We start from the raw sequence: 22,699 nt of genomic DNA, 5'->3' as shown, positions 1-22,699 counted from the left end.
TGTATAATTATCATGTCTCTTTAGCTGACAGCATGTGTCTTTAGCTGACAGCTCTCAGCTTACTGGAAGTGTGCTTAGATTTTGTGCCTTATTGTGTAGTTGGGTTTTTTTCAGATTAATATCTCACAGGTTATTGTACCAGTATTTCAGTAAAATTATAAAATCTCAAATGTATGTATTTTTATTGAACAAAAGTAAAGTTCTTTTCTGTTTTATTACTATTCATAACTGGACAGTCATCTTTGCATGAACAGTGAATAACAACTTTTGCTGCAATAGGATATTTTGTGAGTTTTTTTTTCTTATCTTTCCTTCTGTATCTTACCGTTCATCATGAAGAGCTGACCTTTGTCCAATGGGCCTGTGTTGAAGAGCTGGACTCTGTTTAGCTGAACTTGCTCCCGATGGAGGGCCCTTATATTCTGAAATAAATTAGTATCATACTGATTAGTGCCTAATAATTAGAAAAGCTAAAAAAAAAAGTCATTTCCAGCATGAAAATTAATGACTTTAGTTGCAGAGGTTTAATTTATATTCATATCAACCAAAGACTAAAAACTACATGTTGCCAGTTAGAAAAAAGCAAACTAAGTCTATAAAAGCTGCATGCAAGTTGAAATTATTTCAGGGCAATATATTTGAGCAGCTAGATTGAATTGTGCAAAAAAAATGTCATGTCACAAAGTTAAATGTAAAATGAAATTAAGAACTTGAAAATTAGAGTTAAAAGTACATTTATCAGCAGCTTTGATGGAATGATGCTATGAATGACTGGTCTGTAGTCAGTATTACTGCAGCCTTCCGCACCAGATACTGAAAGGTCCTTGGGCAAAATGCTAGCCACTCACATCGCTCCTATTCTGCAAATCAGTGTAAAAGGTTGTGTGTGAATGGTTGAATGAAGCTTCTAATGAAAAAGCCTTTTGAGTGTAGGGCGAGATTAGCAAAGCGCTGCATAACGAGCATCCATTCAGTGTCCATCACCTGCCTATGTTGGACATCTGTAAAGGCACCATTATTTTTAATGTTTAATGTTTTAAAATAACTTCTCACATCTAAACAAGATCTTTCTTTCAAAAACCCATCCATGTTTCAACAACACAAATAAAATTCCAAAAGTATTACAACAGCATCGGCATCGTAAACGTCCTGAATAACTGCATGCCATAGATTTCTTTGATCTGCTGTAAATATTCAGCTCCTTATTAAATAAAGATGTCAATAAAAAAACAAATCTCCACTTAGGGTTATAAAAAAAACATTACATCAGCCAAGAACAACCATTAAAACTATTTTCAGTTCCACAACACGTCCACAGTGTTGCTTGAGTGTTGTTGTTAACATTATCTTTTTAAAGCCACGTTGCTGACATCAGATTTAAATTGAGGATTTAAATACAAAAGTACAATCTTAGTTCCAACATTTGATTTTATTTCGCTACATCCTTTTCATGTAGCAAAAAGAATACATGAAAAGTCATTGGAGTCATTATTCCAAGATGACATAGACTCCAGGTCATTTTCTTTTTACTGTACTTTAGTATTACATGGAGTTTGAAATAACCTTAGAATACAATGTTAATGTATTTAAATATTCTGATTAGGTCAAAGCTTGATTACCTTAATTAACATATAAACCTGCAATAACTAATTTCTCACTTCCAAATGTTAATATTAAGGAACCAACTTTAACATTGTGATAACAAAAGGCAGGGATTATTATTAGTTTTGTTTTTTTTTCTTTTCTGTGCTTAAAAAGATATTCACCGTCTTCAGGAACCACAGTGAGAGTGACGACAGTGCCAGCCTCCTTGATAAGCTGAACAATGTCATTGTGAGAGAGCTCAATGATGGAGCGGCCATTGACTGCCGAGATACGATCCCCAACGTGGAGCAGGCCGCAGCGGTCAGTCGGACTGCCTTCAATGATACGTCCAATTTTGTGAGGGATAACTGAAATGACGGATATGAAAAGTAATGAGACATTCAGATTCAACTCAGGTAGACACATAAGATTTATCTAGTATATAACGATATTTTTGATTCACATTGATACTTACAAGTTCTACATTTATAAAACTTATTTATGTAAACATCCAGGTTTCAGATTTCAATAGATTTCTCTAAAAAAACAAAGTTTGACATTTGATCCTCACCACCATATGGGGGTTTGCTCTTTGATGTGAGGATAACAAAGCCAAAGCCCTCGTTCTCTTTGCGGTGAAGTGTGATATCAAAAGACTCGTGGTCCAGAGCGCTAGGCATTGGCAGGCGAGGTAGCTTTGGAGAACCGTTCACCAGCACAGGAGTCATTTCCTGAATGTCTTCATCTGTTGCTTCTGATTTGAAATAAAACAGATTTTAATGCATTTGTATTTTATGCAAAAAATGTTTTAGAATGTTTTTGGTTCTATTTTACAAGATTTAGTACTGTAGGGAATGTTGAATAAGAAAGAAAGTCAAGGTAAAAGCCAAATCATGATGATGTTGATGCAATTTTTGATATGACCTCTCAAATAAATTTGTGCCTTTATACTAACCTCTGTAGATGACCTTCCGACGAACAGTCAGCATGACCTGACCGTTACGGGCTGCATTGGTCATCAGGTCCAAAACTTGCTTGTGAGACCGTCCTTTGACCATCACTCCGTCGATGCCAATGAGCTCATCTCCTGCTCTGAGGCGACCGTCCTTCTCTGCAGCTCCGCTGGGCACGATGGCCCCGATGTAAACCTGGGGAAACACATTCTGATGTTGGGTTAGGAAGGAGCTAATGGGAAGGCAGAAAATGTTGCAGCTGTAAAAGCTATGAGACAACAGCTAGCACTGCCACTTTGTCAGAATTTGATTTCAGTGCACAAGATGCATCTTGTTTAACTCTTAAAATCAGATAAAGAATGCTTTCCTACAAATGTACAATTCAGAATCCAAATTTTCTTAAAGACCAAGACTTAAGTGACTTCAGAGCTCGAAGAGATAAAATGCAAATTATGAGTGAGTGGTATGATAAATTCTGTCTTCTTTATAATTATAATTATCACAACAACATGATACAATAACTGAGAAAAAATAAGGCTGATGTACAAATGTATTAAAATGTATGGAGATAAAGGGCAATAGCAGTTGCTGACAGTATTTATTGACTCCATCATGTTAAATGAAAAATAGTATAGTGTTCTACTCTATTTGTATTTTTAAAGCTCTTTTTTAAAGTTTCTTTATGAATGTTGAAATCCATATTTGGATGTTTTTTATGGATTTTCTGATGCCCTGTATACTTTCAAGATCAATTAAAATCACATTTTCAGTCATGAAAGAATGTTTTCTTATGAAAAATGTGATCTGTTCAAATTTAAGATAATTACATTAGTGTTTTATTCATAAGCATTTTTTTTCTAGTTTCAGAAAATGTAACTGTGAAATGCATGAAGCTCCAGCATAATGGACATAGTCTTGCAAACCAACTTGACTACAGAGCTTTGAATTTGAGAGAGATACAAGCACTGGTCAGGTATAACATTATGGCCACCTGTTTAATGCATTGAGGCCTTTTGATGGCAAACCACGCCTGGCCTTTTGAGGTATGTTGCCCAATAGACCCCTTCAGCTGTGCTGCAGTTCCTGGACTAAGATCTTTTAAATGCTGTAAGTTACATTATGGAACCTCCATTCATTCTTTATGAGAAGCATAAAGATCTCAATTCCATCAATTCGATTTGACTGAGTTGAGATCTTTTTGCTTTGTGGAAAAATGCATTATCCTGCTAAAAGAGGCCACAGTTGTCTGGGAACTGCACTCAGCCATCAATGTGATGTAAAAGAAAGTGGGACTCATGAGACAAGGCTGCATTCTTCCATTGCTCCACATGGTCTGGTTCTGGTTCTCATGCTCTCTTTTAATGGTAAATAGTGGTCCTATACACAATAAACGATGATGCACTAAGTACCTTCACACCTCCCTATCAGAAACAACATTAAGTTCTTCAGCTGTTTGAGCAACAATTCCTGTTGGACTGGACCACACAGTACAAACCAGAAACACCACAAAATAATAGCAGTTTTTTAGAAGTCATCTACCCATCACAATATGGCACTGGTCAAAGTTGCTATAGTCTATAAACTTGTCCATTTTTAATGTTTCTAACATAACAGCTTTGAGTACATTTGCTCTCTAATATAACTCAGCTACTACAGAAAGAGCTTCCTCAATGAAGACATAATCAGAGCCTCATCTGCCACAATGTTATGCCTGGTGATTGTAGAGCAAGGTCTTTTGAACAGATAAAGAAGGGCTGTTAGGTATTTTTCAGGCACATAGTGACATTTTATAGCACAGTAAAAAAAAAAAAAGATGTTAAAAAATGCTGTATATATCACACATAACTGAGAGGAAATTTGATTTTGCCTTGAAATTGGCCTTTGCCTCTTTAAGAGTCTGCCACTCTTTCCAATGCTCCCCCCTCAGCAGAGAGTAGGAAATATAGCATAGGGAACACATAAATAATGTCACCAAGACTCTAAACAGGATTAAAATACTATATTTGTTTTGAATTAGTTAATTCTTACAATTCAAACAATGACATAACTTAAGGAAAACAGAAGTCTGGAGATGTACATATTTTTTTAACAGCTTTCCATATTTTCTTTTTCAAAGTAAGCTGGATTTAAAACTTACTGGCTGTTGTGGGCCTTCTCCTCCCAGAACCCGGAAGCCGAAGCCTGTTTCAATGTCTCTCTTCAGAAAAACATCTATGTCTTTGGTGTGAGGCTCTGTGAATGGGAAGAATTTCACCATCACTTAGTTTCAGTGTAGGATCACAGCGGAAAGTATGACAAAACAGACGATTAAAAAGCAGCTTATATCAGTCAACACTCACGCCTGCTCTCCAGCAGGGCTTTGGACTTCAGGTACATCTCTGTGGCATCTCTCTTGGGGGAGTCGGATGAACGTAGGGTGCTCGTGTTGGAGTGGTACGGCAAGGCCTGGGGGGTTGCGTCTGCGATGGTGTCCAAGGTTTCTGTGCTTGCTGTCATTTCCTGTCTCTGATGACATACACAGGAGGCATTATGACCACATGCTGCTTTATGATTAATTATTACACTAAAGGACAAGCTTTGTGTGTAACTTTTTGTTGTATTGTTGAATTTTATTATATCACAAACTTTTAATGAAAGTCTGAGCACCTCATTATCTTTGACAAGTGTCTGGGCATCAAACAGTGTTAGATAACAAAAGCTGGAAAGGTCACTTTTAATATCATACACCAGTTTTACCTCCATATTTCTTCTATTGTTTTGAGGGTTAGACACTGGGTTCTGAGCGTAATATAAAATCCAAGAGAGAAAGTAAAGATTTCCCCAAGGCTGCGATAGGCCTTCTCCGCATGAAAAGGGCACCCTCTTTATCTAAAACTGTTGTATTAATAATACTGCCAAATCTAAAGAGGCTCATCCAGTCCTCATTACCACTGCGGTCCCCAGACAATAGCCCAAAGCATCTGAATAGCGAACGGAGGTAATTAAGACTGTTTTTGAGAACAAACAAAAGAATGAGGGCTGAGAGATAATCAATATTCAAATTTATTGCTATCATTTAATTTGACGCAACAGAGGCTTAGTGGTTAAGCTGAAGGACAAAATGTTTTGAAATCAAATTGAAGGATATGTCTCCATGGGGAAACAATGGGTAAGAAAGAGGGAATAATGCATTTTTACTCACAGGCTTCAGAGTCTTTACAGGGGATGTCTGACCTGTAGTAGCAAAAAGACAGACAAAAAGAAGAGTTTGAATTAATTATGTTCATATTTGGAACAACAATTCACACCAAAGCTCCAGCAGATGGCACTGTCTCTCTGACTAAGAGATGGTGGCAGGAAGTGTAAAAATAAACCAGTGAGCTACTCAAAACTCAAGAGGTGTGCTCGCTAAAGAATGCTCCATTAGCGAATATTTAGCCATCCATGAGATTAAAGATATGTATGGCATATAGTGTTGATTCATCACATTCTGAGCTGAGTACATACTGCACCCCAACCGTGGAGCTGAGAAAGCAGGTAAAGGTTTTCGTGTTTCATGCATATAATTCCACAGCTGATAATTCTTCTTTCTGCTTTATAGTACACCCACATGTTTCATCTAATGCACTCAGATAGTTCCCTATAGACCATCTCGCACAGCCCCGCTCCCGTCTCCCATCCTCCTCAACTCTCTGCATTAATTGAATTAACAGATACTCCTCTGAAACTTGCAGCCCTCGGGGCAAGGGTGAAAACTTGGCCTCGTCTGAGGTTAATGGAGCCTGATGCACTGTATAGAAGAAGATATTTTTATGCAACACTGTAAAAATCCCTCATCCAACATCATTCTCATCAAAATCTCACAATGCAACGTTTGCTGCACACCCAGAACACACCCTACTGCACCCTGCTTTTATCTCCACCCAACTGCCTGATCTTTTTGTCTTCAGCGAAACTCACCAATAATAAAGACACTGTCCAATTGTGAGCCACCTCTAAGCTACAGGCCATTGTCTAATGAGTGTTAAAGAGGACATTAGCTGTACAGTTTAGCAGGCTGGGTGAAGCCAAGCCCATATATACTTCAACAGTGGGATTCATGCAGTGGAACAGGACATGATGGTGGTGGCACAGCAGTTAGTGCAAGTAGCATGGGTGTTTGGGCAATGAGGGAAGACGGCTCAGGCGTGGCTTGGGGCAAGAAAGACCCAGAGGACCTCCCCTCCTTAGCAGTTTAGCCATGGATCTTTTAGAGGCCACAGATAAAGAGGCATGCAGAAATCCCCTGCGCTCTGTTGATGATCAAAGCCAATCTGGGGTTCACCGACTCGCGCAGTGAGTCCCTTAGGCGGCCACGGAAAGATGTAGGAGACATTTGAAGGGTGCCTTCCCTCCTCCCTCAACTATGTGGAATCAAGCGCATCCCCACACTTATGTAATTCCCTCTCTCAGACTTGTAACAGAGGCATTTAGCCCCTTTACAAGTTGTCATAAACACAGGCAGATTGAGTCGAGGTGCAGAGGATGAATATTGGAGAAGTACTTGGGATATGCAAGAGGTGGTAAGAAACAAAACTCTTAGGAACTGGCTTTAAACTGCGCCTGCAGTAGTCACAGTGGAGAAGTTGGAAATATTTAGCAAAAAGAGGATGCAGCCTCTCCAGTGGAAGCTTTGAAACACACTGCAGACACAGTGGCACACTATTACAGTGCAAAAATGTGTTATCACTCAGTGCCCCTAAACTAGCCACAACACCACCTCACCTCCCATTAGTATCAGCACTCTGACCTCACCTCCAAGCAGCACTGTAGAAGTATATCAACAATATCAACAAATTATATTAGATCAAAATTATGAGAGGAGAAAAAAAAATGAAGGCACAAAGGTGGTGAAAACAACACAGAAACACAGAGACATCTGTGTTCAGAATAGCAGCAATCCAACATCTTTAATCCGATCAGTCATGATTTCTTGTAAAGATTAGAATTTAGAATTCCGTAAATAATTTACTAGTATACTAGTAAGTGATAGCATACCAACAGACGTGTATGCTACTGATTATGCATAACTGAATCATCAAAAGAAAGAGGCAGGTTCAAAATGATGGTAATGTGGAGCTCACTCACTTAAGGAACACTTGTCGAGTGGTTCTAAGGTTTCTAGTGACCCCCATTTTAGAACAAGAGAGTAAATGTTTTATACATGCTGGTTTTTGTGCTTTTCCACTCAAGAATTGGAAATAATTTGGTTGTTTTAGACAATAATCCAAAACAACCAACACTGTGAGTGTTGGAGTGCTCACAGTAACCTGTGAGCACGCCAAAAATTAGATAATGTCAGTGTGAAGACCAAGCTGTTGGCAAGAAGACCTCTGAGAGTCTCATTTAAAAATTAGATAAAGTGGAGGTTAAATTTTGCCACAGAGCACAAAGAGAAAAAGCACATCATTTTGTTCCCTGCTGAAACTAAAATCCAGGCCACAGCACACTGTGAAGCATCGTTTTTCAAGCATCATGGTATGAAGATTTTTCTTACACTACGGTGTCAGGCCTGTTTATTACATGTGAGGGGTCATATGAAAGAATACATTAAAATACACAAAGAGGCAGCAATGCGTTAAAATGTGTTTCAAAAATACAAACAGGTTTCTCAGGGAAAACCAAGAAAAACAGAAGAATGGTGCCACAAGTTGATCTAATCTGTGCACATAGAAACTTGGGTTATACAACTAAATGTTGGTTCAGGGCCATTGTAAGACATTTGACCTTTACTGACTTTTGTAAACACAATGGTATTACTTTTAGCACAATTGTTTATATTGGGCAGTACGTTAACCACACCAATAAACTTGATAGAGGTTTTTCTTTGAGCTCAGAAGCATTCACCCATTTGATGTCCACTCTGTGAACAGTTGACCATGAAATACATACACACTTTATTTGTCTGTGAAATGAGGAAATTGGAGAAGTGGAGAATAAAATAAGAAGCACTAGGTCATAAAAAACACATAAAGTCTTTTTTTTATAAGAAGAGGTCAGGTAATGGACTGAATTAAAACAAGTTAAATTCTGTTCAGGTTGTTTCTCAGGATCACTTTAAAAGATTAAAGGAAGGTCTAACTGCCTGGAAGCAACATTCTAATAAACGAGGAATGACTCAACATTTCTGTACAGTATACTACCTAAACATCCAGATAGGCAGATCAGATACAGAAACATATGAACACTTTAGTCTCTCACCTCCTCTCAGTACCAGCACGCTGACCTCACTGCCCACAGGAAAGTCTTTCAGGATGTCCACCACTTTGGCATGACTAAGACTTTGAACATTTTGCCTGTTGATCTCCTTGATTACGTCTCCTTTTTGCAGCCCACGGCACCACTGGGCATCCAGAATCATTTTCACCTTCTGGCCCAGAGGACAGTCAGCAATGGCAAACCCAAATCCTCCAGGCCCCTTCACCAGTGGTACGCTCACCAACTCTGGTTGCAGCATTCCTGTGGCCCCCTCTCCCTGGTCGGGCTGTCGCCCGTTGGGCAAGGCAGCTACAACAGGCCGACCGCTTGCGTCGGTGGTAACATAGTGGAGTTCCTGTGAAGAGCCATGCAGGACGTCGCCTTTGACTAGCAGTGGTTGTCCGTTAATGAGCGGCACAGCTGTCACCACCTCCCCACCGTGGAGAGGCTGCTGTGGCTGAGTAGCTGGTGGAGGGGGTGGAGGAGGAAGGGGGTCGTCGTTGTTCAGGTCTACATCCGGAGGCAGAGGGTACCCGCGACAAAGAACCATGTCTACGTATTGGTTGATGGGGATGGACTGGAACATCTGCACCACCTCTGGATGGGTCTTTCCCAGAACACATGTCCCGTTAATTTCAACAATCACATCCCCTGTGACAAATGAAAAAAAGAAAACAATTAAAAGAAATACTTTTTTTTTCCCTCATGTTCCATCTAGGAATTACTTCTCCACATCATTTTGAAAAACACTTTGCATTTTCTGTGTCAGATATGTGGTTCCCAAATCTCCTCATCTCTTACCTTTTTCCCATTTCGGCAACTCCCTTTACTGCTTTAATTTCTTTTTTATCTCATTCACTCATTTTTATCCCACCCACGCTTACTACATTGCTCACCCGAGAAGTATTCCAGTTACAAATGAAAAGAGCTGTGAAAGAAATAGATTTCTGTCACATAATCCTATTCAAATGAACACACACACACCTTACCAGACTGACAGCTCCTGGTGTCACAGGAACCAAAGTTAGAATAACTGCTGATATAGTCCCTATGTGTTTGACAGACAAATTACTGTTTTTTTTATTGCACTACTGAACCCATGGGACAGGGTTGGCTTAAAGAAATATGAAAGAAGTAAAACTAATTCAATAAAATTGTATTCATACAATATATATTTTTTTTAAATTCTAAATTCCAGATTTTTAAGCAGCTTTTTGAAAGGGATCATCAAAACAATTGCTAAAAGCATTTAAGACAACCAAGAATTTAAAAGAAATAATAATCATTTTGGCCCATATTTCTTTGGATAATTAATTCATATAGGAGGATCCTTAAGCTTGACTTACCTATTTGGCAGTCAAATGTACTGCACTTCAAATGTACCATTTGAACATTTGAAGTACTGTACATTATCTCAATTCGATTTAAAGTGAAAACTTTGACTAGGTCACTCCAAAAGCATCAGGTTTTTGCTCTTCAGGTAAAGTCACAATGATGACCGGACATTTTCCTTCTGGACTTTAAGAATGCAGACTTAATAGTTGTATCCATTACTGCAATTCATACAGGTCAAGAAGCAAAGCAGCTCCAACCAGGCACACCACCACCTCCACTTTTGACTGTTGGTATTTTTCTTAAAATGCTGCTGTTTTACATCAGATATGACAAGAAGCACAGAATGTTCCATTTTAGTCTAATCAATCTAAATAATATTTTCCTTAAAGCTTTTTTTTTTTTTACCAGTCTCTTTACAATTACCAAAACATGAAATCTTTACGTGAAGACAAGTGAGGGCTGCAATGCTTTAGGTGTTGTTTTGGGTTATTTTGTGACCTCCTTCATATGTTGTGAACACACTCTTGGCGTAATTTTGTCAGGCTAGCCACTCCTAGAAAAGTACACCAGTGTTCCCTATTTGATCCATTTATGGAGAATGGCGCTAATTTGATGAAATCCTAAAGCCTTATTAATTGGTTTGCAATCAGTTCCAGACTTTTAAATGTTTTATATTTGTTTTACAATTCGTTTAGATGACTTCATTTCTTCATGACTTATCATGAGATTTTAATGTGCATCTTTTTGCTGGATTTGCTCACCAGAGCCCATCTTGTTGTCCTGGGCAGCAGGGCCATCGCTGAGAACATTTTTCACCTGCAGAAACTCATCTGTACGGTCGCCTCCGATGATAGTAAATCCAAAGCCCTGGGAGCTTTTCTTCAGAGCTGTGTGGTACATCTCCCCCTTCAGCTGGCTGGGGTCTGCTGTAAATCCAAGCATACTTCCCTTACCTGTGTACAAATTGCACATGTAAAACAGTTGGTGACGCATTTTTAAGTGCAAGAAATGATGCACAGCAAAAAGAAAGTGTGAAGAACTGCAACCTCTGCACAGTGCAACACATCAGTTACACTGTGCAGACCAAAATATGAAAATATTGACATTCCTTTTGAATGACTGCGAAATCCAACCATGTGTGCTGAATCTTAATTATACACACTGTGTGGCAACAAAATCAACACTTTAATCAGTCATTATCCAAATAATAGACATGATGTATGTTTAAGCACAACAAACCCATCAAAACGTTTTTTGTGTGGCCCTGTTGAGAAAGAGGCCCACACACAGATGAAGTGATAAAATTATAGCTTTTGAAGCTAATTTACTTGCCTCCTTTCATTATAAAACTATAGAGCAGAACATGCATACAGTACCTCTGACACTATCTAATTTAGCGTATTGTCCTTTTATCCCCTGCTCTATTTAATAAATGGCTGAGGAAAAGTAAAGCTCTGAGACTGTTGTGATTGCAGGATTTATATAAGTTGAGTAAGGAACACGTAAAGGTCAGCAGCGACATCAATAAGAACCAGCAGCTCTGCGGTGGCATAAGCAATACATTACACATCCAACTCTCAGGGTTGCACTAAGCTGATGATCTTCCGTATTTAGCAGTACTGTAGTATCAGCACTTTAGATCATGGACACATTTTTTCTTTCTCTGGCTTGTGGTCTGCAGCCTTGGTGCATTATTGCTGTTGCTCAAAAACAGTAAAACAGTAAAGGAACCCAGAGAAAAAAAATCGTTGTCCAGCTGGATTCTGGAGTAAAAGACAGTGTTGAAGATGTCAGATACAGTGTCTGGGAACGATATTCATCCACATTGAACTTTCTCTGTCATGTTACAACCACAAACTTCAAAGTATTCTGGTGGGTTTATATGACAGTCCAACACAGAAAAGCACATAATTATCTAGTGGAAGAAAAATGATACATGGTTTTCCATTTCTTTTTATAAATAAAACCGTCAATAGTCCAGTGTACATTTGTATTCAGCTGCTGTGACTCAAAACCCCTTTTGCTTTTATTACACCTGCAAGCCTTTTGAGTTATGTCTTTTCCAGCTCTGCACCTCTAGAGACTGACATTTTAAAATTTCTTCTTTGCAAATCAGTTCAACCTCATTCACACTAGATAAAGAAGAGACATTTTCAAATCCTGACACATCTTGATTCACAAGTGAATTTTGTGCTGAACTTTGACTGGGCTATTTTAACTCATGAATATGCTTTGATTTAAGCCATTTCATTTTAGTCATTGATGTATTTTTAGTATCAAAGTCATGATGGAAGGTGAACCTCCTGTCTCAGCTTCAATATTATTGCCGTTTCTTACAGGTTTCATTCCAAAATTGCTATTTATTTAGCTCTATGTGTATTTCTTACAACCAGTTGCCTCACAGTGTTTTGTATGGTGATCGAAATGTAAATTCAGTCTAATTAGGCCAGACCGGATTTGTGGGATGCACTAGTAATAATTGTTATGTCAACAGATTCTACCATATGAGCTGGTAATGTAAAACGGAGAAATGGAAACTCTACCAGAGTGACCATTAATGTGCCTGGGTCCTTCACACAACAGCTTTTCTATACTGAGATTAAATTTCATGTATTGTGTATGTGATATCATACGTACATGGCATTCAATTACAGCTATCTCCTTGAGATGTACTCAAGGAGATTAACTGGTGACGTCTGAGGCAAGTGGTTGCACTCACATCTTAGGAATATCAAAGAAAAGGACTGGAAACATATGCATGCTACACCTTTTATTGAATATAAAATGTGTCCACCTCAAAATTATGAATTGCTTTGTGTGGGTACTTATAAATCAAAATAAAATACATGGAAGTTTGTGGTTTTAACATATAATGTGTAATGTGCAAAGCACCATGTGAAACATTCAGTGGGAATAAATACTTTAGAAAATTCTAAATTAGCTAACAATAAATACAAAAACAAAATTAAATGAATTTAAAAATGCAATAATACTATCTAAAGCTTTCTTCTAAGACCAATGTCTCAGGTAGTTTACATATTCGTGGACAAACATTAAAGGATAATATGTCACTCCTCCTTCCTTTAACAAAGCCAGCATTAGTCTCTCCTAAGCCCCATCACTCCTACTGAACATGTAAGCTTGTATATACATGTCACGAATACAAAGACTACAAGCCTGAAGCATTAACTTGAATAAACCTGCGTCATACCTTGCTTTAAATGTCAGACAAACAAGAGAATCCATTACATTTTTAGGCTCCCTACTATTGGTGGACCAAAAAATCTCTATGAAAATTGGAGGACCCCACAAATTTGTGGTTTAAGTTAAATTTCAGAATATATGCTTCAACTGCTACCAAGCTGGAGGTGATAGCTCCATATTTGTGTTGCTTGGTTTGGGTATATCTGTTTCCCTGTCCTGAACTTGCTTCAAATTAGTACAAGCTTTTCCACATTTAGTTCCCAACTTCCTGTTCTGGCTGGTCTAAATAACAACTCCACACCTCCCTCTCACTTCCCTCAGCTTTTATAAATACTCCATAACTTTCAGAGTGTGAGAGCAATTTAAATGCAGACACTCTCAAATTCTCGTATGGTTCACCAGGCTAAAAACATCCAGGGCCGACAACTGCAAGTGTAAATTATAACAGCCATTGAGGACTCCAGATGTCCGCTGCTGTTATGCGGATCATGCAAAGCTTATTTACATAATTATATTGAAATGGCTTGATGAACTCTTTTTATCACTTCTCGCAAGGAGTCCTGAAATATATTTTTGAAAGGACATATTTGTATGAACAAAAAAAGGCAGCTGTAAAGAAGGGTGACAGAGAAGGAGACAGAAGAAGGAAGTGAGTGTGAGTGGTGCAAGCCTGGACTCGAGTAGGATGGTTCACAGAAAGTCTCTTGGCTGAAATATGGAGATTGTAAACAGAAGACAAACAAAACAGTATTTCCACCTTGTCAAGCAGCCACGCGGTCTGACTGCTTACATGTGAGTAGGCAGGGGAGTAGACCTCCATCTTTATTTATCATATGTGAGAAAATATCCACCGACAACTTTATTAGGAACACTTATTCAATTGCTTGTTATCACATGGTGAATCAGTCAATCACACTGCAGGAATTCAATGCATTTAGACATCTAGATGTGAAGATTTGCTGAAGTTCAAACCAAGCACCAGAAAAAAAAAAAAAAGATTTAGGCCACTTTGAATGTGGCATGGCTGCTCCAGATGGGTTACTCTGATAATGTCAGAAGTTGCTAATCTATAGGGATTTTTATTTGCTTTATTAACTGAAACACAGCCAACCAAATCATCAGTAAGTTCTGCAATTCCACTCTTTTTTGTTACAATATAATAAAATAAAATCCATTTCAGAAATTGAAAATGATTTGTTTTCTGGTCTGCTTACTAGCATTTTCCAATTATTGTTCTTCAAAGCGTTTTTGTGCACTCCGCCATAATGATGCTGTACATTTTACATAGAAAGTGTATCGATATTAACCAGCTGTCAGCCATTGGGTGTCACGTATGTAAACAAACCTATACTTTAAAAAGAAAAAAAACAAAAAACAAGGAGAAAAGTTTCTTGGTGTGTGTTGTTGCCTTAGGTGTAACCGCCGACTGCTGATGTCTTGGTTTGATCATAGCAACCATCTGAAAGCTCAGCAGGTTGTGTAATCAGTAATCAGCAGTGAGATGGCGTTTACTCAGTCCCAACACACCTGAGCAGAGAGACGCCTGATTATGCTTGGCCTCTTTAACGGGATGTTCCACCAGCTGTTGACACATGCACCGCTAAAAGGCGGCCTCCTCCCCTTGCATTCCTTCTTTTACGGCCCTGAAGCCCTGCCAGCACTAAGAGCACGTCTCACTTAATACTGATCAGCAGCTTGATCTTCCATAACATGTCTATTGTAACGGAAAGGTTTTGTTATGTTTATCGGGCAAGAAAAAAAAAAAAGTAGAAGTGTCATAACTGGAGGCCTTACAAAAAAATGACTAAAAACTAAAAATGTTGTTCATATATGACGTTTCCTGATGGCTGAAGTGATGATTCTCTCTCCATTGTTTCTGGGAAGTATATTCATCAAAGCAGGCTGGCACACAGAGCAAGCAGAGTAAATCAAACTGCTTTCATATTTTAATAAATTAAGCTAATTCCAGAATCCACAATGATCAAAGTGAAAACAGAAAAGGGAAAGGAGTGAAAAATAACCATAATGACACCAAAATTATTAATCAGTAAATTATTTTTGACTTATTGAAACAGTAGAGTTAAAAAAGAAGGTTATGTTTATTCATAAAGAACGCTCATAAAAAACTGCATGAAGTAGTCTGGTCAGCTTAGATGAGTCAAGTTTAACAGGATTTTCCAGATTTAAAAAAAAAAAAAAAAGACAGACAATGGTCGTGCACGTTAGAACTTGTGCTGAACTAATTATAAGTAGACATGAATGTGCAAGTCTTAAAAACCTGAAGGTGTTGCCAAGGCTTAACAGGTACATTACAAAAGTGCAATATCTTGTAATACTTTTACAGAATGTTGTCACACCCTGTTCTACTGTAGAAATGAAAGGACGAACTTTGGAAAAAAAAATATTAAAGCTTAAAGAAGCATTTATTTAATTTCCAGATTATCTCAATGTGGGAGGAGGGGTGGGAAGTGCAGCATTACAGCAAGTTCTCACAACAGAAAAATCTAAGAGATCATCTGCTTCAGGCTCTACAATTTTTTTTTCAAATGTTTAAAGTATATTGCTGTGGTTTATTTGTCGCAGATGCTTAAGAGAGGGAAGCCTTCATAGTATTCCAGCCTGGGAAGTATATTCGCAGGTTGGGAATATACTTCCCAGCCACTGTTAAATACAGGCTAAAGGTAATGAGCTACAAAGTGATGACAGAAGATGCAGTTATGGAATAATGATACGACAGTGTTGCTGAATTTTGTTTACTGCAACAGGGAAGACAGCAGCTGGAGACTGCCTATTAATACCAGCTCATGCCAAATCTAAATAAAAAAACCTCATGGCGTTAAAGTCGCATCAAAACGTAATCCTCCTTAATTTGTGTCACGCTCCACCTCTGGAAATATCCAAATAAGTCTATCTGTTGCTTTTTAAAGTACGTCTGCTGACAGACATGCAGACAAGAAACTGGAACAAGCTCAAAACCCAACTGGGAATTAATGTAAAATTCATGTTAATGAACTGAACAACAATGTCTTTACTGCCATCATTTATTATGAGCAGAGTGATGTGGAGCACTTAGTCTGTAAACAAGCAAAGTGAAAAACAATTTTTAGTGAATAAATTACATAGGGAATGTATGCAGCAAGCTCCAAGTTGTTTTATGGTGTAGATGGGTAACATTACAGTTTAGGTATTTTTAATCTTATTTTAAAACGTTGCTATGACAAAACTTAGTATATATCTTATTATTTTCTAGTAATTACTTAAAGTAATGATTAGGCCATATTTTGGCTCTGACATAGTATGTTCCTTCAACTTTCGTTGCTGAGAAAGAAACTAAAACTGTCATTTCAGTGAATATGTGCCCGTCTCAGACAGTTGTGCATTTTATAGGTTGGAACAACAATGTTTTCTTTTTTTAATGTAGATGTAGAACATGTTTCTACCCCAATGTACTTTTCCATATTTCTGCTCCTATGGGATGTAACATACCATAGAGGCAATCATCCTGCAGCTCTGCTAAGGCATTATGGAATCCCAGACTGTTTTAACAGAAACATTGTCTGCATTGTTGGCTCTGCCATCTATCGTTTTCCTCATTACTTTACTCCATTTCTCTGTTGATTAGGTCAAGGGAGACCTGATTCTGATGTAGTCTCTGATTTAGGAGCAGTTTAACACAGGAAATGGAACAGCACAGCCCATGTCCAGAATACATGCATATGGAAGATGTAGAACAGGCTGCAGTTGCAGCTCATACTTCACCTAATCTCCCCCAAATTCCTGAGTGTGACTTGCTTAACAATGGCGCAGCTATCACTGTAGACTGTGCACATTTTTCTACAACACTTTTTCCTTCCACTCAACTATACAATAATATGCTTGTAGCACATCATATAATTATTTTTTTAGCCATGAAATGGTGTGATGCACCCTTCTTGTAGAGCATGACAATGACTGCCTGATAGACAACTATCTTGGTTTGATATAATAAATCATTTATGTGTTAAAAACAAATTGTATTGTTTTTGTGTAATATTAAGATTTTCTGAAAAACTGAATTTTTGATTTTCTTTAGCTGAAAACCATATCAAAGCTAGCATTTTGTTTCACTCAAATTCAGAGTGAAACATATTACTGAATTTGAGTTTTACTTTTTGAACTGAATTTCTGAAATAAATCAATTTTCTGTTGATTTTCCAGTTTCTGTAGGTATAGAAAATAAAAAATGTAACAAGATGAACATATCTGATGTTGTTACCTTGAGAAGATGCAGTTGCAGCTTGCTGAATCGAAGCAGTGTCTTTGCTTAGCTTCTTCTTTGCCTCCAGAACTGGGTTCTCAAACTGGGTCCTCTGATTGATGTGGCTGAAACAAACATGTTCAGTTTTAAGTGATGAATGACTCTCAACCATTTGCATCAGTTTCTTGTGGAGGGATGCTGAAGCAACACCGCCACCTTTTACAAACGGAACACATGTAGAAAACGACTGGACTGTATCACATTGTTTTCTGTGGAATGGCTTTTAGCCACCTAATATTCCAGGAAATGAAGCTCAGACTGTGAGAAACATCCTGTTCCTCAACAAGAAGGTAAACAGCTTGTTCCCCTCCTGGCATACAAACCAGGACCATTGTTTCAAAGGGAACTCATTTCAAACTAAACACTGGCAGCTACAAGCTCCATCAATATGACATTGACTTTCCATGTCCAAACACTGCAAGTTTCTTCCTCTTGTCATTTCTACCTTGAAGGTTTTCATCTGCTGCCTGAGCAATAAAACAACACGAGCTTTTCCCTTCCGTTTCATCACAGCAGCGAACAGGCTCTTCCTTCAGCCCTCATTCTGCTGTTTGAATGTGTTCTGGTTAAGAATCTCCCCATTCCATTTCCCTCCATTGTTGATGAAATGCTAAACTTAATGGCTTCTTCACTCATTTCCAACTGTGATGCTGAGTGCAAAAACATATAACACACATACAACCATCATGGAATAATATACTCTCCAAGTATTGCTCCATGTACATAAATTGACTGACACATAACACAGTGAGAGTCCAATCAATGTTGTGCGTACAGGCAGGCCACAGAACAGAGTTTCACTTTGCCACCCACTGATAAATAAGAGGAAAATCCTTATCAAACGCTTTCAGGTAAATGCTTCCTCTCTGCATGTTACATAACTCAACGTTTTCTCACCCAAGATGACGCTACAGCCATTTGTTTTATTTTTAGACAGAACAGATTCTTGCCAATTTGCTCTTCATAAACACAAAGCAGTAAAATCATTGCACGTGCTCTCATCCTTTATGTACATCTGGGTATAATAGGATCTAAACAACAAAAAAGAACAAGCCAAAAAAAAAAAAAGAATTTCAAAACAGAGGATTAATTACACTTACTCAACGTAGTACGTGCCATATTGTGGGTCATCAATTTCCTCCCAGCCATACGGTAGCTCTGGACGAAGAAAACAGTGTGTCATTATTTTGCAAGAAATGCCGGTAACAATCGGGAAGGACGAACTGAATAAATAGACAGAATATTTATGACATGTCTGAGAATTGTAACCAGTTCAGCATAATGATCAGGCACAATTTTACACTGTCAGATAAAAAGTTGATTATTTTCAACCCCTATTGGTTTTTTCACTGTGGATAACAACGGTCCCTTTACCAGCTTGAACAAGCATCATTACCAGGGCTTTTGCTTTTGTTCTAGTGTATATTTAATACCCTAACACAGTGGAACACAAAACCTGCCTGTTTCCTGAACTGTATGATGTCTGGACTTTCCCATGCTGTTTCTACTTGACTTGATATTATATTTGCATACCATTTTTTTTTAACAAATAACTATATTCTGGCACCTTTAGGTGCACATTTTTCTTCCTGATTTCTCTTTCAGACACATTTGATTTTTGCCTTAAAATAGATCCACAGATTATTGCCAGATAATCTGGGGATCAATTGTTTAGAGGTGAGCACTCTTAGAGTACATACACTTCTGACTTTGAAGAATGCAATAAATAAACGTATCGGAAAAAAAATGTTCTCCTTATTCTGACTTTTAGCAAAAATAAATGAACTTGAAGGATCGAAATATCTTAAAAAAGGAAATATCTTCTTTCTTGACAGACAAGAACAAAATCTTGTCTTTTCATACGCTGCGTGCAAATATCTGATTTCAGTTCTTATTTTTATAAAAACTTGTCTTAACATCACACGTGATGTAAATCAAGTGTTTTATTGTGAAATTAAACTTTTCTTTTCCCAATTAATTATTCATATAGAGTCCAAACTGCAGGAAAAATGTCCACCAACACAAAAGTGAAGTAGAAAAAAGACTTTTTTATAGAAAATAAAACCATTTTGTACTCCACTGTATGTTCACATCGATTTATCTCAGAAACAACAGAAACACATCAGCGTGTGTGCCAATGACTTGTGGTACTCACTGGTGGAAAACTGTGTCATTAGGAGACAGTTTTTCTGAAAATAGCTGCTAGATAAAATGCTGCTCTTAACCTCACCATGGCAACCTGAACTCGTAGCAGATGGACAGCTGATAATCATCAGCATCTCTCATCTATGTTCTGTTTACACAGAATTTAATCGCTGCAGATTAAACTTTTCAGCGTCGAGGAAGCAACCATTAATATGAAGTATCTCAATTCCCTCTGCAGTTACTCCAGAAATGACATCTCCAGTTGTATAACTACGTAGCAGTTAAAGTTTGCATTAAACTTTTTTGCAACACATAGAGCACAGTTCTATAGTTTGTAATAAGCAAGTAGACTGGAATGAATGATGCACGTAATTTTCCGTTGAAAATATAAGCCAGAAAGAGAGAAAACAGAGAGAGAAAGAAAAAAAAGCTCTCAAGGCAACAGAAAGCTTGGAGTTGCCTTTCAGAAGAATCATGTAGGTTTTTCTTGTAAAAATCCATTAAAAACTTGCTGAAGGGTTCAACTCTTTCAGAAGAGGCCTCTGTTCATTTCTGTCTGCACTTAAGCCAACACTATCATCCTGGGGATACAAAAAGAACCTCATGTCTGATATTCCTTTAAGGAGATGCCTGTCTCCAAATTTAAAGATATTTAGGCCATGTTCCCAAGGGTTACTTTAAGTGGTCAAAACATTTCAAAATTAAAAATGTTAGGTTAAAATGTTAGGCATAAATTTTATAAGACAGTAGATTATAGATTTTTCTGAATGTATGTGTAGAGGTTAGCAGAACTATTTATGCTTGAGTAAACTAGAAAAGCACAACACGTACCGCCGTCCTCACACTTCTCTGGGGGCTTCGCCTTTTTCGCCAAGCGGGGGTCCAACCATGTGGTTGTCTTTGTATTGTGACTGTGTACCACAAAAACAGCAGACAGAAAATATCAACAACATTATTACCAGAAGGGGGAAAAAAAGCTGAAGCAAGAGAACTGACTGAAAGAGTCTCCAAGCTCCATGCATAATATGCTCTTATGGACAAGTCCATTGGTTTCTGTTCGCCTGCCGCTGTGTTTATGTTAAGGTGGCCTTTTCTCGGAGAAGGACTAAATCCTCTGAATGTGAAACATGTCTAGTTTATTCTCCAATGGATTAAATATCTGGAGTGTGTAATCAACAGAAAGAAAATCACAATAGTCTTCTAATATCTCCAGAGATAAGCGGCTTATAACCAAATATGAATGAAAGACAACACTAATAACAAGGCCTTGGAAATGTATGTTTTCTTTTTAACATGAAAAGAAAAGAAACTGGTTTTGCACAAAGAGCTTAAAATATCTTCATAGAAAGTCCAATATCCAAAACCTATGTTGTGATGAACTGAACAAGGACAAAAAAATAATACTGACAAGTTTTTTTTTTGTTTTTTTTTTGCTATTTTCTTTTAGAATCAGTGAAATTCTGAGATATTCCTCTGCTATCAAGAACAAAAGAAAGTGGATTTACCAAAACAACAGCTCTATTGTTTCCAACCCAGTGATGACACAAAAGCATAATTGTGCAGTGACAATCAAACCTAATATAATCTCATGCCTTCTTTGACAGGTTGAAAAGTACATCTGTACTGAAACGTTTGATGTATTACTTATCAAATTGTGAGAAGGTTAAACAAATACTAAATGAGATTAAGTGCAGAAACTAACTTGTTCTATTAGTTTGTCCTTTATTATATGAAAAGCAAGATAAATCAAGCCTGTACATAGTTTTAAAATAGCTCTTTTTTTCATTGACTCTAAACGGTGTGTCAGATGACTAAAGTGTCTCTCAGCAGGCTATCGTCACATCAGCGCTGTCTCACTTACTCTATGAAGTAGACCATGCCAGTTTCGGTGTAAGCCATCTCCCAGTTGTAAGGCAGGGGTTCCAGGCTGTCATCGCGGGGAAGAGAGCTCCATGTACGGAAGTCCATGGTGCTGCTGGACTGATTGTAGCTGGGCACCGTTTTCCTCCAGTCCTTGTGCTCTAGAGAGAGTGGATGGACATGATAAAAAAAAGGGGAATAAAAATAGAAAAAGACAGTTAAAGGTTAGCCCGCAGGAACACAGAGGCCAGCTACTTTATATTACCTGCTGCAGGGGAGTAAAAGAAGAGGATATTCGGCTCATAAGATTTGCATGGAAGTGATGATGTGTGTGCGTGTGTGGGTCTGCCAAGGGGTTGTTTTGCATTTTCCACAGCATGTTGTTAGTCCTTTTGCCTATGTATATACACATGTATATTTCCCACAGTTCACAGTGATAGAGGTGAGAGTTCACACACGTAGACCCATTTCAATTCAAAAGCAAATACGATTTTATAATTCTTCCATTCTGTTTACACTGTAGCATACTCTTTTATTTTACTGAGAAACTACATCATAATGAACATGAAACATGCAACAAAGGCCCAGCTAATTCACTTTGCACTCAGTGCTTTTCCTCAGAAGATGATTATAAAAGATGAAAGACAAGAGCTTTTTATCCTTTCCTTTTTATGTAGAGCCAACCTCCCAACAATAGAAAATAATGTCAAAAGATGTAATGTCCAGCACACACCTAAAGCATTTCAAAGCACTCGTGTTTGCAAAATAAACTGCCCCACATGAGCAGTAGAATTAGTTTTAATAATCTGAACACGCTGTTCTACAGCAGCACTCTGGTAATATGGCGTCGTTTTAACTGGTCTCCTTTTGCCTCTAAGATCAAAAACACACAATTGTGCTTCATCTTTACAGATACAAAATGCACATGGCATGTTTGAAGATGTGCGCTTGTCATGTAGACACTTAGAGAACCAGCCTGGGGGAATGGCCCAAGGGAAAGCTGAGTTCATCAGCAAGGTTCAAAGCAAGGTGAGGGCCCACTTGACAGTAGGACAGTAGTTGATAATGACAGTCTGAACTCTGATGAAGAGCTTAGAAACACAGA

General features: G+C 38.0%; 1 protein-coding gene across 3 annotated transcripts in view; it reads right to left on the bottom strand.

Moving 5' to 3' along the window:
- magi3b (membrane associated guanylate kinase, WW and PDZ domain containing 3b) overlaps positions 1 to 22,699 on the bottom strand; it is a 143,353-nt gene that overhangs the window by 6,000 nt on the left and 114,654 nt on the right. For 2 of the 3 annotated variants that reach the window (XM_007546962.2, XM_007546960.2), the window contains exons 5-17: positions 21,596 to 21,755; positions 20,566 to 20,645; positions 18,690 to 18,747; positions 17,548 to 17,654; positions 10,850 to 11,041; positions 8,757 to 9,404; positions 5,719 to 5,750; positions 4,877 to 5,042; positions 4,675 to 4,769; positions 2,540 to 2,747; positions 2,156 to 2,338; positions 1,767 to 1,952; positions 326 to 422 (exon numbers count right to left, since the gene is read on the bottom strand). In XM_007546962.2, coding sequence (XP_007547024.1) covers positions 326 to 422; positions 1,767 to 1,952; positions 2,156 to 2,338; positions 2,540 to 2,747; positions 4,675 to 4,769; positions 4,877 to 5,042; positions 5,719 to 5,750; positions 8,757 to 9,404; positions 10,850 to 11,041; positions 17,548 to 17,654; positions 18,690 to 18,747; positions 20,566 to 20,645; positions 21,596 to 21,755 — 2,212 coding nt within the window. The remainder of the gene's footprint in view (positions 1 to 325; positions 423 to 1,766; positions 1,953 to 2,155; positions 2,339 to 2,539; positions 2,748 to 4,674; positions 4,770 to 4,876; positions 5,043 to 5,718; positions 5,751 to 8,756; positions 9,405 to 10,849; positions 11,042 to 17,547; positions 17,655 to 18,689; positions 18,748 to 20,565; positions 20,646 to 21,595; positions 21,756 to 22,699) is intronic. The other variant, XM_016668908.1, reaches the window with a different exon arrangement.

This window comes from Poecilia formosa, unplaced genomic scaffold, assembly GCF_000485575.1.
Source record: "Poecilia formosa unplaced genomic scaffold, Poecilia_formosa-5.1.2 Scaffold18, whole genome shotgun sequence".
Classification (NCBI taxonomy): domain Eukaryota; kingdom Metazoa; phylum Chordata; class Actinopteri; order Cyprinodontiformes; family Poeciliidae; genus Poecilia; species Poecilia formosa.
This window is presented reverse-complemented; position numbering and strand designations above follow the sequence as displayed.